This window comes from Drosophila obscura, unplaced genomic scaffold (genome assembly GCF_018151105.1).
Source record: "Drosophila obscura isolate BZ-5 IFL unplaced genomic scaffold, ASM1815110v1 contig_186, whole genome shotgun sequence".
Classification (NCBI taxonomy): domain Eukaryota; kingdom Metazoa; phylum Arthropoda; class Insecta; order Diptera; family Drosophilidae; genus Drosophila; species Drosophila obscura.
In genome coordinates, this window is record NW_024542774.1 from 10,421,073 (window position 1) to 10,436,500 (window position 15,428).

A 15,428-nucleotide genomic window follows, 5' to 3' on the forward strand; every position below is an offset into this window, starting at 1 on the left:
GCCAGAAGACAAGATAATAATTTCCTTTTAATTTTAATAATTGAACTTAGCCCACGTCTCGCTGTCGCTAAAATGCTCATTTTTTAATTTTTAATTTTTATTCAAGTACAAAAATATATGTTTTTTGAAACATGTTTCATCCTCCACCCATTACAACGCATACACGTGGTTTGAAACTGGTACCGGAGAAAGCCCAAGGGCTTACTTAAAGTAACTTTTGATCAATTTCTCCAGCTTCACGGTGTCCACTGCAAATTTTCGAATGCCCTCGGAAAGTTTATCAGTTGCCATTGGATCTTCATTGAGCAACCAACGGAATTTGCTCTCGTCCACGGCAATCTTTTCGATGTCCTGCACCTTTGCATTGTCAACCGACAAATATGTGGTCACCGAATCGATATCGTTCTCCAGTTCCTTCAGCAGCGACGGGCTAATCGTCAGCAAATCACATCCAGCGAGCGCTTTGATTTCGCCCACATTCCGGAATGACGCCCCCATAACAAGGGTTTTGTAATCGTACTTCTTATAGTAGTTATAGATTTTCGTTACCGAAATCACGCCAGGGTCCTTTAGAGGCTCATACTTCTTGTTATCCGTGTTGGCCACATACCAATCCAATATCCGTCCCACAAAAGGGGAGATTAAGGTGACACCAGCCTCTGCGCATGCCACTGCCTGCGCGAATGAGAACAGAAGGGTCAGGTTGCAGTGCACACCATGCTCGTTTTCCAAAATCTCTGCCGCCTTGATTCCCTCCCAGGTGGATGCCAATTTGATCAGGATGCGTTCCTTTTCGATTCCAAGGGATTTATACAGATTGATCAGCTTCAATGCCTTCGCCACGCTGTTCTTTGTGTCGAATGACAATCGGGCGTCTATTTCCGTAGACACCCTTCCAGGAACAACTTTCAGAATTTCGGTTCCAAACAGCACGCACAAATAGTCCATTGCCTCGGAAACTTGATCGTTCAAAGAACTGAAAACAAATTGCAGAGCTTAGTGATATGAAAGTACATATAAGCAATATATTAAAAATGTATACCCTTTTTGGCTCTTAGCATAGTCCACTGCCTTCTGTACCAAGGGCTGGTACCGTTCCATGGACGACGCCGATAAAATAAGGGAAGGATTTGTCGTGGCATCCGTTGGCTTGTAGATATTGATGGCTAAAAATAAAATTGAATGTCAAGTTTTTTTTCTTTGCAGTGGTGTTTAGAATAAACCAATTTGCATAAGAAGGCTGGCTGAATCACTTTTTAGACTGTTGTTAGAACGACCTTTAAACCGGTTTGAACAAAACCACAGGCCGGCCGACTTTCATTTTACATGAACAAATCCTTGACCTTCCATTGCCAAAGCTCTCTTAAACACATATGTATGTACCTATGTATAATTGCTTGTAGATTTGAAACCTTATCACTACAGCGGTCACATTTCCAACACACGTATGCACATAAGGTCAAAGTAAAGTCAGGTTGAATTCTGCTTTTTCACTTTTATTTGATCTTCACAAAAGAAGATAACAGCAACTCGAATAGAGAGATGTTATTCATGCATGCACGTATGTACATACATTTGTATGATTATCATTGAACTCCACTCCTGAACATACAGCATAACATTTACATACTTCAGAAAAGCATGTTTCGGCTTATTTTGTATGTGTGTGTATGTTCCAGATCAAACTCAGCTTTAAGTGAACTATTAACCTCACCTTTACTTTACTTTGTATGTATGTATATTCGTATTTAAGTACCTTCAAAGTCGCCGGTGTCAGCCACTATTGTGGTGATTTGTTTAAGTTGTTGCAGGACCGACATCTTTAGCTTTTTTGACGTGCGATCGCTTCCCATTACAAAAAATATAAAAAAAGTTAGCAGTGGGTCTATCGATTAGAGCTGGAGAAACATCGATGTTTGAGTGTTCGCTGCAGACATCGATGATTTTTCTCAATCATCGATGTTTTTTGTTAAATAGAATAATTTAAAAATATCATATGTTTTGATTAAAAGATGATTTTTAGTTGTATATACAAAATATATATATATATGGAATATATGGAACTGTATATACACTTTTTATATACATACATTCACAAATTCACATATTCAATTTAACCCACTAAGCGCTGCTTCTAGACGGCTTGATGAAATTTTGATATGCCACGCTTATTATAAGAGTTTATTGAAAAAATAATTGTACCTCCACGAATACCTAAGATTAATTGAGTATTTAAGCAACATAACTATGTTTTCGACCAAGTTCTGTTATTATATTCTTATTAAAGTTTTTTAAAAACCCTTCGGGACTAAATGGGTTAAGCTACACAACAATTTTAAAAACATGTCGTCAAAAATCGATGATTCTCAAGCTCTACTACCGAAATATACTATCTCATTTTAAAAATATACCGTAATACACTGAGGAAAAAACGAACTTAACCCACTTAACCCCCTCTATTTAAACAGGTGAACTAAACACCTTGCGTTAAGTTAAACCGTTTTAAACGCTCTCCAGAGCGGGGTGGATGAGATTACCCTTCACCCTGCCCGACACCAATCGTTCAAACATTCGCAATCGTTTTCCTGGAAGTTGCCTACTGCAGCTTGATGTGCGGATGGAAATCTTCGGCACTAGATTTCCATTCTATATTTTAATATAACAATAATAATATATTATATAATATAATATAATATGCTATATATAAAATATTTCATTCCCATTTAGTTAACTTAATTCCATTCACAATAGCGTGCCCACATATCTACCACCACTATGTTATATCGATACTTGTAATCGGATCCATATGTTTATGTTTATCAAAACTGCACGTGCGTGTTTTTAGTTGAATTGAATTGTTCTATTTTAAATTGTTTGCTAGAAAATTGAGATTAACATGAAGCAGAAACACTCGAAAAATAAAGTAAAGCCATACCGGCAGGTGGCCCCCGTTCGCAAGAATGAGAAATTTTCGAAAAACTATAGCTACATTCAGAGAAGCAAGCAAATGGAGGAATCGCACAGAAAGGAACGACCGGCCCTGACAGGGAGATTTGAGCCTGAAGCAGATCTGCTGCCCGAATTACAAGACGAATTACATGACGAAACTGGATTCTATGAGCAGCTGGTAAATGGATACAACAACGTACAAACAAGTATGTAAGCAATAAATTATATTTTCAAAGCATTTTCCTTGACTACAATGATTTTGCAGGCCGATTTCTCAGCGCAAGCGAGAACGACGGGACCTCGGAGCCTACACCAGTAAAATCCATTGAGAAACAGAGAAAAACTCCTGTCCAATCGAATGATGACTTTGATTCGTACAATTCATTTTCGAAACGATTTGATTATGACCTTTCTGCAGACAATGTCAACGATTTGATTTCGCGGACGGATGCCACAATGATCAAGAGCAGTTGGCCGGCAGTGGGAAATTTAAAGTTTGAAATACCACGGCTAGACGCGAATACACACAATCCCGACTGCAGTCCACCGAGTGGCATTTCGGACTCTTCTGATCTCCAAAAGTTGGAGGTCAAAATGTCCATAAGCGCAAAGGTTGCGTTACCCCTTTCTTCGCTACAGTCTGAACTCTTTCACATTGCGAATAACTATCAGGACCTATACTATCCCCACCGAACACACAGCAATGCCGAAGAGATCCGGTACATGTACTGCCTGCATGCGCTAAACCACATGCTAAAGGTCAGATCACTGATTCTGCGTAATAATGAGAAAGTGGCGGCACTGGCCAAATCACTAAAGTTGTCACCGAATGAAATTTCTATTCCGGAGACATTCAGAGACCAAGGACTGAAGCGGATGAAGGTGCTCTTTATAGTGCCCTTCAGGGAGTCGGCTTTGAAGATAGTTAAGGTTATCGGAGACTTACTATTTGGAAGTCAAGACGGTAAGAAAGACAAGTTGTAGGCCAAAGAAAAACAATCCATCATTTATTTTGCAGATCAAACCAGGAAAAATTCAATGGCAAATTATGAGCGGTTCCTTCAAGATTACTCGGGAAATACGATATATTTCCCGAAAACGAACCCAAAACCATTTGACTATGAGCAAACATTCAGTGGAAACACAGATGACAACTTTAAAATTGGAATGCGTTTCACAAAGAAAGCCGTTTCGCTTTTTTCTGATATGAACTCCTCAGACATACTGATCGCTTCCCCGCTAGGACTCCGAATGCTTGTTACGGACAAGGACAATGACTTTGACTTCTTAAACTCAATTGAATTACTTATAATCGACCAGGCGGAACTTTTCCTAGCGCAGAACTGGGAGAATCTACTTCACTCGCTGGACCACCTTCATCTGCAACCGCAGAAACTGCCGGACACAAATTGCCAACGGGTTCGGACTTGGTGTCTGAGCGGAGCTTCTAGCTTCTACCGTCAAACCTTATTTTTCTCATCCCACGAGCTTCCAGAATTTCGGGCCGTGCTCAACAGCAAATGCCAAAACTACCAAGGCAAAGTGCGGGTCACAAATCTAGTGGAACAAGGCGATATCCGGAATGTCATCACGCCAATTCAACAAGTTTTCCGGCGAATTAACTGCTCCAATGTGGAGTCAACATTCGATGATCGCTTTCAGCATTTTGTCAAGCACATAATGCCCCAATTTAGTAAACCCGGCTTTTCGCATTGTATGCTGTACGTGCCCAGCTACTTCGACTTCGTACGTATACGCAATCAGTTCAAAACTGATATGATTAGTTTTGTTCAGATAAGCGAATACACCAAGAAGGAAAAAATTTCCCGGGCGAGAGACATATTCTTCCACAGCGGAGCGTCTGTTCTGCTTTATTCGGAAAGGGCGCACTTCTTCCGACGCACCCGAATCAAGGGTATCCGAAATTTAATTATGTACCAACCGCCAAACTTTCCGCACTTTTACTCAGAGCTAATCAATTTGATGCTCGAATCCAACCAGAACCCGCGAGACGGCTTTGGAGATGAAATGAGTGTTAATATACTCTATACAAAGTATGACCTTCTTAGTTTGAGCAACATCGTTGGAAGCGAAAATGCGCTTAAATTGACCACGGGAAAAAAAGATTCCTACCTCTTTTCGACCAAGACATAAATAGCCCACAATGCAGACCTTACAGTGAACGTGTGTACATATTTTTTAATGAAAATATACATATGTGTCATTGCAAAACGAAAATTATTATTTATTGAAATAATGGCACACTGCATTAAATATATTTATAGGCGGAAATGCATTTTCGCGGGGAAGGACATTTCGCCAAGACTGCTTTTATTTGTCGGAGTTACATACACCTTTGCTAGTTTATTTTCTAAGCAAACTGCAAATGCAATTGTTACATAACAAAATTGTAATCTTTTGAGTCAAAGAATACAAAATAAATTTTATATAATATCAGAATTTCTAAAAACAAATAATTCCATGTTACTCATATTTATAATCAGAAAAATCAAAAACTTCTTTAAAACATAGCACTTTTAGGATAATTTTGGATGTATCTAGTTTTAAGATTTGGTAAGTATATATAATGTAATATTATGATGATTATATATCGAGTATAACCATGCAAAAATTATTCAATAAGTACAAGATTATTTGATGCGTTTTTGGGTCTACAGCAGATGGGGATTAGCACCGGAGTCGAGCCGTGACCCTGATATTTATATCTTTAAGTTATTCAGGTAGTTTACAAAATAGTGTCCATATATGTATATGTACATATATGAAAGGTAAAATAGTAGACAAATGCATATTTATGGGTGCTCTCTGAAATTTTGTTATAGGTGCTGCAAAAGGCGGATATAATACAGAAAAGAACATGTGCGGAGAGCGATTGCGCTCATGCCAACTTTTTGAGAGGCCATAAAGGCATTACAAGACTATTTTTAAGCGGCTAAACGACGGCTGCCAGTCTCTGCTGAAACTAGAAGAAAAAAAGCAAAAATATCCGGAACGTGCACACTCTTTTAATTGTTCTGACTTTGGGATTGCTATCTGCAGTACCAAAAAATAAGGTTCATGCTTGGATACAAATAATAACCATCTATGTTTCAATGTGGCACGAGTAAAGCCCATACATTAGAAACCAAGATTGTGGGGTTTTATTATATTTATCACGTTAATGGGATTTCTTGACAATTAACAATGAACTTGACTTTTTTGAAACTATTCATTGATAAATCCAGAATCGCAAGCTTTTATCCAAATAATCCTGTGTCAAACGCTTTGCACTAACATACTACGATTCACGGGGCAGAATTTATAAATAACGATTTCTAAATATTAAACAGACACACGTGCAGTTTTAAATACGCTCTACACTCACAAATACCGATGATCATCTCCCCATATTGCCCCACACAGCTTCGCTTCGCATCTTTGAGAACAGCACACGTTGGTACATACAGCCATATGGATGTGCCTGTATGTATCTGTATCGTATCTACATCTACCTACGTATATGTATCTGCGGCCGACAATATATTTTCCTTCTGCGAGATCCGAGCAGAAGAACACACGAGCACAACCGCCAACAATCGGTGGTAAGTGCTCAAAAGTTTGTGCGTGCTAAAAGTATTTTCCCGGGCCAAAATAGAGAGTGTATGTAGTTTTGGGAATTTTGCCAAAATATATGAATTTTGTAATTCAAATAGACACTCTCATCAAGCAGCGTTCTCCTTGCGTTCAGTTGCCGTTGATCGTTATAATAGCGCGATCTATGTGTTAGCTCTTGGTCTTCCGACTGAAATAAATTTATTATATAATAACGGAATTTTTACTAAGAATAATAATTGTAAGTTTTGTTGATTTTTTTGCAACAATTCCAAACAAAATAAGTAGTGTTTTACTCCAAACTCTCCAAAAAAAAAAACCGAATCCAAAAAAAAAGAAAGAAAATACTCCCAAAATGTAAAAATGTTTAACCGCGCGCCTAAAATCATGGAAAATTCAACAATTTATATAAACTACCTACATACACCCTTACACTTGAGAGTTGGTGTTTTAAAGTGTTTCCACAGTTTTAGTTATAAGTTTACTAGTTGAAACCCCCACCCCCCGCCTACAGATATCCATTGGAAATTATCCGTAAAGAGGACAAACAGTGAACAACACAACCTCGACCTCCGTAGTCATATTGAAATTTTTGAATGTCACCAATACCAATGCACAGTCCCAAAAAGACACACTGATGTAAAGTTTTCACTTGTGTCCTACATAGCATAGCCCCGTGCATAGCCATAACATCTATCTGTGATAGAAAAACTGATTATGCAACCGTTGTGTCAGCCCCCCGAGGCGAATAGGAACGAAACACTGTATGCATGCTACGTTTTTACACCATTTTGTACATATCATATCATATCGTTTTCTCTACTGGGTTATGTACCAGGATTCTTTATGTCCATTCGAAAATATGATTAAATAATTCATTTCTGACAGATTGAGAAATCTGAACCTGAGCCCATCGTTGCAAGCACCGACCAGGCTGTGGACCTACGTAAGATTTTCCTTGCCGAAGGATAGCAGATATTTACTGTACATATGCATTACCCATACACATGAATTATACAATTCATTAGGAGATCTATTCTGCCCAACTGTCAATTGGAATTAGAGAATTCATGCCGAGGAGAGCTCTCCTCTACATTTGTCGACATCCATCAGAATGCTCTAAATATCTTGAGCCATAAAAATATACTTATGCCTAAAGACACATATGCATATAAAAAGTCCACCCTACGATCGTCTCCCAGCACATATGTATGTATGTATGGCCGTATGTTCCCAGTACATATTTATATATGTACATATGTGTTCAAAATTAAGCTTGTATTTTTCGGGTGCTAGGTTGCTATTTTTAGCTCATCTCGGACAGAGTCAATTTTTTTGCTCCATAACGCACACCTATAGACTTATATATGCACATGTCATGTATGTATAAACGGAATATATAGAACATATATGTGTATATTTTAGAAACACATACTTATATAAATACGTTTTAGCCAGACACATTCGTGCAAATTTAAACATCTCTAAAATATGAATTATTTAATTAACGTTGAATCTGTAATGGTCGAAATACCGTTAGATTTTGACACATGTGACACGTATATAATTAGAATTAGACTGTGCCTCGTAAATATTCTCACATAATCCAAACAATATTAAAATTGTTGGATCCGGTTCAAAATTTTCCGATGTATATCTAGTCCACGGTTCTGTTCTGGATGTCACGTCTCGTTTTTATTGTTCAAAAGTGAAATCTCTCTGCTCTGCTGTACGAGTGGACCTAAATTATTTGAATGTGAAAGAGCGCGAAAGAGCAGTGTTGGGTAGAGTCGTAAACTCCCTGCTGTGTGTTTCAGTTGACAGTGGTGGCTCGGCTCGTTATGGTTTTCTCGGAGACACAACAATTGATTTGATCTGAGCAAATATATTTTATTATATAGATACAAATCTGAATTATCAGGTATAGGACAAAGCGATTGCTGCACTATCGATATGTTCATAAATGACTGGTTACATGCAACCCTGCTGCCAATAAATGTCGTGTCATAGTCGCCAGGTGAAAAGAACGCCGATACAACTCTCAAAATCAGCGGCTCGAGACTTAGTGCAATATTATCAGAAGCACACATATTTAGAAAAAAAAGCGCCATGGCATATAATATATAACAAGTTGCAGTGAAAATACAGTACTTAAAACGCAGTGCGTTCGTTGTTTCATATGATTTGTACTGAATCAATACACACCTAAAGAAAGCAAATTGCGTGTTGGCGATCTTGGCAAATATTGCCTCTGTTGTGCAAAGTGACACGTGTGTGAATCTCATAAGTGGAGATTAGACTATTCTGGCTCGAGCGGTAATGCCAACATTCTTACAAACTCTTAATTAGTACTTAATTAATTGTTAATAGTTGCTCGACCACTAAACGTCTCAACTGGTCCATACCTCCACCTCCCTGCCTTACCTTTTCATTTACTTTACCCAAATGTCTATGAATTTGCATTTTACTCTACAGTACAGATGTACATATGTATGTTCAAGCGTACATTATTTGCACACATGTACGTATTCAGGTACATGCATATGTACGTTTGTAAATGCTCGCATGCACATACATACATACGCAATCTAATGAGGTAGTTTTAACTGCATATGAATACACTTGCGTATGCATATGCATATTGATATTCTCAATTACTATTCCTGTCAGAACGCGCACTGAAACCTATTATCAGAAAATAATAAAATGTGCTTGGCTTTGTTTTTATTTTCAATCTCTACACGTCATATGAAGTGAAGGCTACTGAACGAAGAGGATAACAAATCAAAATGGAAGACGGTCACTCGAAAACCGTCGAACAGTCTCTGAACTTCTTCGGTACAGACGGAGAGCGCGGTCTTACCCTTGAGCAGATCAAGGCGAACCAGGCGAAATATGGACCCAACGGTAATTACAATTGGTCAACATCAATATCAAAGAAACACTGACTCACCTGCATTCACCTCTTTATCATTTCAGAATTGCCAACTGAGGAAGGTGCGCAGTCAATCTCTGATCGAGTGCAATACGCGCTCATGGTCATGATAACAAACACCGTCCTAATGTCGTTCACATTTACAAATTGTTTTATTTCGCAGGAAAGAGTATCTGGCAATTAGTTTTAGAGCAGTTCGACGATCTTCTAGTGAAGATTTTGCTCTTGGCAGCCATCATTTCATTTGTAAGTCCAAGTCATTCCGGAGTTGTATAAACTGCTCTACTCGGTTCCGCATATAAACATGCTATCGTTCTATTTAATCACAGGTATTGGCGCTATTTGAAGAACACGAAGAGACGTTCACTGCATTTGTAGAGCCCCTAGTTATTTTACTTATTCTGATAGCTAATGCGGTGGTTGGTGTATGGCAGGAAAGGAACGCCGAGTCCGCCATTGAGGCTCTCAAGGAGTATGAGCCAGAGATGGGCAAGGTAGTCCGTCAAGACAAATCTGGCATCCAGAAGGTCAGGGCGAAAGAGATTGTCCCCGGAGACTTGGTCGAGGTGTCTGTTGGTGACAAGATCCCCGCCGACATTCGCCTAACCCACATTTACTCCACCACCATCAGAATCGATCAGTCTATCCTCACTGGCGAGTCTGTGTCGGTTATTAAGCACACCGACGCTATTCCCGATCCACGCGCCGTCAACCAGGACAAAAAGAACATTTTGTTCTCCGGCACCAACGTGGCCGCTGGCAAGGCCCGTGGCATCGTTATTGGCACTGGACTGAGCACTGCTATCGGTAAGATCCGTACTGAAATGTCGGAGACTGAAGAGATCAAGACACCACTGCAACAGAAACTGGACGAGTTCGGCGAGCAGTTGTCCAAGGTTATTTCCGTCATTTGCGTCGCTGTCTGGGCCATCAACATTGGTCACTTTAACGATCCCGCCCACGGTGGCTCCTGGATCAAGGGTGCCATCTACTATTTCAAGATTGCTGTGGCATTGGCTGTCGCTGCCATCCCAGAGGGTCTGCCCGCCGTTATTACCACCTGCTTGGCTTTGGGCACACGCCGCATGGCCAAGAAGAATGCCATTGTGCGCTCCCTGCCATCTGTAGAGACCCTGGGCTGCACCTCCGTCATCTGCTCTGATAAAACCGGCACTCTCACCACCAACCAAATGTCCGTTTCACGCATGTTGATCTTCGAGAAGGTGGAGGGCAATGACAGCAGCTTCCTTGAGTTTGAGCTGACAGGATCCACCTACGAGCCAATTGGCGAGCTCTTCTTGGGCGGCCAGAGGGTGAAGGCCAGTGACTACGAGGCACTCCAGGAACTTGCAACAGTTTGCATCATGTGCAACGACTCTGCCATCGATTTCAATGAGTTCAAGGCGGCCTTCGAGAAGGTCGGTGAGGCCACAGAGACTGCCCTGATTGTGTTGGCCGAGAAATTGAACGCATTCAATGTCAACAAGTCTGGCCTAGATCGCCGATCCAACGCCATTGCCGTTCGCGGTGAGATTGAGACCAAGTGGAAGAAGGAATTCACCCTGGAATTCTCTCGCGATCGTAAATCCATGTCCTCGTACTGCACCCCACTGAAGGCCTCCCGCCTGGGTACTGGTCCCAAACTCTTCGTCAAGGGCGCCCCCGAGGGTGTGTTGGATCGCTGCACACACGCTCGTGTCGGCACGAGCAAGGTGCCATTGACTTCGGCGCTGAAGGCCAAGATTCTTGCCTTGACTGGACAGTATGGTACTGGTCGCGACACCCTGCGTTGCCTGGCTCTCGCTGTTGCCGATAGCCCCATTCGCCCAGAGGATATGGATTTGGGAGATTCCACTAAGTTCTATCAGTATGAGGTTAATCTGACATTCGTTGGAGTCGTCGGCATGTTGGATCCCCCCCGCAAGGAGGTCGCCGATGCCATTGTCCGCTGCCGTGCTGCCGGTATTCGCGTTATTGTGATTACTGGTGACAACAAGGCCACTGCCGAAGCCATCTGCCGCAGAATCGGCGTGTTCACTGAGGACGAAGACACCACTGGCAAATCTTATTCCGGCCGCGAGTTCGATGATCTGTCCACCGCGGAACAGAAGGCTGCCGTTGCACGCTCCCGACTCTTCTCCCGTGTGGAGCCACAGCACAAATCCAAGATTGTTGAGTACCTCCAAGGCATGAACGAAATCTCTGCCATGACTGGTGATGGTGTGAACGACGCCCCAGCTTTGAAGAAGGCCGAAATCGGTATTGCCATGGGATCCGGTACTGCCGTGGCCAAATCTGCCGCCGAAATGGTCTTGGCCGACGACAACTTCTCTTCCATTGTGTCTGCCGTTGAAGAAGGTCGCGCTATTTATAACAACATGAAACAGTTCATTCGTTACCTCATCTCCTCGAACATTGGTGAAGTCGTATCCATCTTCCTTACCGCTGCCCTTGGCCTGCCCGAAGCTCTGATTCCCGTCCAGTTGCTCTGGGTCAACTTGGTAAGTGAAAGCTGATTAAATCTTGTAATTGAAATATGAACCTAGCTCATGCTGTCTCCTTAGGTTACTGATGGTCTGCCAGCTACTGCTCTTGGTTTCAACCCACCTGATCTGGACATCATGGATAAGCCCCCCAGGAAGGCCGACGAAGGTCTCATTTCCGGCTGGTTGTTCTTCCGGTAGGACTACTTCATAAGCAATTGAGGGAGCTTAATCTCATATATTGTTTTTGTTCGTTTTGCTTTCAACTAATTGTAGCTACATGGCCATTGGTTTCTATGTCGGCGCTGCTACAGTTGGTGCTGCTGCCTGGTGGTTCATCGCCTCTAGCGAGGGTCCTGGTCTGACCTACTGGCAACTCACTCACCATCTGTCCTGTTTGGGAGGCGGCGACGAGTTCAAGGGTGTCGACTGCAAGATCTTCAGCGATCCCAAGGCGATGACCATGGCTCTGTCCGTACTCGTAACAATTGAGATGTTGAACGCAATGAACAGGTGAGAACGAACTGAAAACCGTTATACATATGTATGCTCTTCTGACTCGGCATCGACGTTTATCTTTGTAGCTTGTCTGAGAATCAGTCCCTGATCAGCATGCCCCCATGGTGCAACTTGTGGCTGATTGGATCGATGGCACTTTCCTTCACTCTTCACTTCGTTATTCTTTACGTTGATGTCCTCTCCGTAAGTATCAAGTCACTAACCAAGAAACTAACTTGTTAAACTTGACATCTTCCGTCTATAGACCGTCTTCCAAGTGACACCGTTGTCTGCAGAGGAATGGATAACTGTGATGAAATTCTCAATTCCTGTAGTTTTATTAGATGAAACATTGAAGTTTGTTGCTAGAAAAATCGCAGATGGTGAGAGTCCTATATATAAGATGCATGGGATTGTGTTAATGTGGGCTGTCTACTTTGGCCTGCTGTACGCTATGATGCTTTAAGAATATAATGATAATCCATAAGCCCAACTTCATTATTCTAATTTCTAGTATAAAATGTTACTAAATATAAACAGAAACAAACAGAAACCACAATTATAAATATCTAACGTAACGACATAACCAATATAAAGATTGTTCCCAAAATATTACTGATTTCCACCACCCCCTCCCCGGTATCACAGAATTACAGACTACTAGTGATACTGAAATACGGGGTCGCCGACTGACTCACTCCCTGCTTTGGCATTGAACAAACAGCGTCAGACTATTTACCTACCTACCACACTATGACCCTAACGATTCATCTAACACACACCACACGTATATACCCAACAAATATGCATATATATATATAGTATATTTGTGTTTGTATATTATTAAATTATAGCAGGATGCTTTTTGTACATACAATGCTGTAGGTTCATAAGAGTTCCAAACCGGGTATATTTTCAATTGTAATAGTTAGGTTTTATCCAAAAATATGTTTACTGTCTTGTCAGCAAGGAGCGTAAACACAAGATCGCTGTAAATGAGATAGCTTTTTGAACAGGAATGAAAATCGATTTGAACAATTAGTCTCCTCGTTGAGTAACTGACAAACTAATCTATCTGTAGGTTTAGTTATGCAAAAGAACAAACAAATTTAAATTTACTATCTCTTGCTACGTTTGCGTATTCGTGCTAGACCCCATTATTTGTGGGCATTTTTGTTTAGCCTGTCAAACATGAAATCTAATTTTTGTTACCGTTTTTCGTATTTGAACTCAGTCTATGGTTAACGTAATTCATATTTTCAAAGATACATATGTATAATAATCTTTTGCGTTCGATAATATTTTCATAAATAAAATCTGAAATGTTGGTAAACTCATTCCGTAGCTGTAAGAATTGTTTTTGAGCACAAGATATTGAATAAAGTCAATAATTCAGTACGCAGCTAGCACAACAACTACATCATATTGGGTGCGCTCGTATCGTATCGTCTCGTCTCGTATCGGCTTCAGATTGTGTTTTCAATGTATTGTATGTATTTAGGCAAATGCTTAGGGACCACCACCGTCTATAGCATATCGTCTATTCTATGCATACCCAAAAGGGACCACGACCACGAGTGTGGTACCCTGGGGTTGTGTGTGTGTGCAGCAATCATTTTGAACATGTTTAAGGTTTTAATTGACTTGGAATCGAATTGTGTAATTTATGTCAGTCTCAGTTCTATGGAATTAAGTAATCCTTCTAGCATTTTTAGCGAATACTTAATTAAATTAACATAATACATAATTTATTTTGTTATACAATTAGAGACGCTGTGAATTGATTAAACAAAAATTACCCACACAATTACCTAACATTAATTCAATAAATAATGCAGAACTAAAACATGCTGAGCTCTACGAAACCCGAAGAAAGGGCAGGGCCCAGGGAGTCATCTCTCCCTCCAAAAAAAAGCTTCCCCTGGCTGCTGCAAATTCTATTTATAATTCTGTATGCTTGCACGTGCACGTCGTTGGTGCGAAGAACGATCGACCTGGCAATTAAGTACCAACGACTTGATTTTACTTATCAGCCCAATACCTCTACCAATATACACATTCTCAATGAACTATTGTTTATTTTTTTATACAGTCAATCCCAGATTTCATTAATTGGATCCCCGATTAATTACAATAACATAAAATGAATCCATCCCTGCTTTAGAAAAGTACGTGCAGTTATTATATTATGTCGAGAGTGCGCCAAATTTGTGGTGAATGTAAAAAACAGAACGAACAGTTGCTGTACATTGTGGTCTATTACATTATCGCACTCAATGGCATAAACGAAAAAAAAAGAAAAGAAAACACAGATTTGAAATTCAGCATGTAAGATATCTAAACGTAAAAACGAAATAATAAAACAAGAAATCCGAAACTGGTCTACCTATGTAATTTCCCCCCCTTATAATAATGAATACCTGCATCTGCAAGTGTAAACCGTATGCCCACCGAAACTGCCAATTTCCAGAGTTTCGGAAGACGCAGTGCTCAAGACCGCTACCCGAAGCTGCTTACCTGGTCCTGGTCCTTCCCAATGCAGTACCATCCGCTCAAGTACCATACCCAGTACTTATCCCCATCAAGCTTTGGTTTGCTCATGCATTGATCGGTTAAATATGTTTGATGAAAAACAATTTGGTAATAATCGTGTCACCATTGTTTGCATATACAAAATGTAGTTCCTGACGCCGTCGTCGACAAGTGGTAACGGTTTTGCGCACCATAACCGGATACGAATGTGTGGAAATGAATGTGAAGGATGACAAATTTTTCGACCTTTATCATTCGTGTATTAATCGCTAAGCCAGCCCTGTTACTTGCAACTGCAACATTGAATCCAACATAAATAAAATTATTTGCTTTAGAAAGTAAAACATTAATGGAACTGTGGGTTAGTAAGAAAGGATTAAATAAATATATACCAAATATAAAAATTATAGCCTGGTCTT

The 15,428-nt window shown here is 40.5% G+C and overlaps 3 protein-coding genes across 7 annotated transcripts; 2 read left to right on the plus strand and 1 right to left on the minus strand.

Annotated features, from left to right (window-relative positions):
• Positions 1 to 88: 88 nt before the first annotated feature.
• LOC111075188 (probable transaldolase) lies at positions 89 to 1,876 on the minus strand. Its single transcript, XM_022368314.2, has 3 exons — positions 1,757 to 1,876; positions 1,043 to 1,166; positions 89 to 976 (listed from the first exon to the last, which is right to left on the minus strand). Exons 1-3 carry the CDS (start codon positions 1,851 to 1,853, stop codon positions 202 to 204), a joined length of 996 nt encoding a protein of 331 aa, XP_022224006.2. The 5' UTR covers positions 1,854 to 1,876; the 3' UTR covers positions 89 to 201.
• Positions 1,877 to 2,814: 938 nt separating this feature from the next.
• On the plus strand, positions 2,815 to 5,416 carry LOC111075189 (digestive organ expansion factor homolog). Its single transcript, XM_022368315.2, has 3 exons — positions 2,815 to 3,155; positions 3,215 to 3,913; positions 3,968 to 5,416. Exons 1-3 carry the CDS (start codon positions 2,897 to 2,899, stop codon positions 5,101 to 5,103), a joined length of 2,094 nt encoding a protein of 697 aa, XP_022224007.2. The 5' UTR covers positions 2,815 to 2,896; the 3' UTR covers positions 5,104 to 5,416.
• Positions 5,417 to 6,695: 1,279 nt separating this feature from the next.
• LOC111075249 (calcium-transporting ATPase sarcoplasmic/endoplasmic reticulum type) lies at positions 6,696 to 15,416 on the plus strand. 5 transcript variants are annotated; one of them, XM_022368407.2, is made up of 10 exons: positions 6,696 to 6,802; positions 9,321 to 9,468; positions 9,541 to 9,558; positions 9,660 to 9,742; positions 9,826 to 11,997; positions 12,061 to 12,176; positions 12,256 to 12,492; positions 12,564 to 12,681; positions 12,743 to 12,860; positions 15,159 to 15,416. In XM_022368407.2, exons 2-10 carry the CDS (start codon positions 9,351 to 9,353, stop codon positions 15,185 to 15,187), a joined length of 3,009 nt encoding a protein of 1,002 aa, XP_022224099.2. In that variant the 5' UTR covers positions 6,696 to 6,802; positions 9,321 to 9,350; the 3' UTR covers positions 15,188 to 15,416. The 5 variants fall into 5 exon arrangements, with proteins under 5 accessions (XP_022224099.2, XP_022224100.2, XP_022224096.2 ...); XM_022368408.2 differs by lacking the exon at positions 15,159 to 15,416 and adding an exon at positions 14,570 to 14,854; XM_022368404.2 differs by lacking the exon at positions 15,159 to 15,416 and having other exon boundaries at positions 12,743 to 14,616.
• Positions 15,417 to 15,428: the final 12 nt, after the last annotated feature.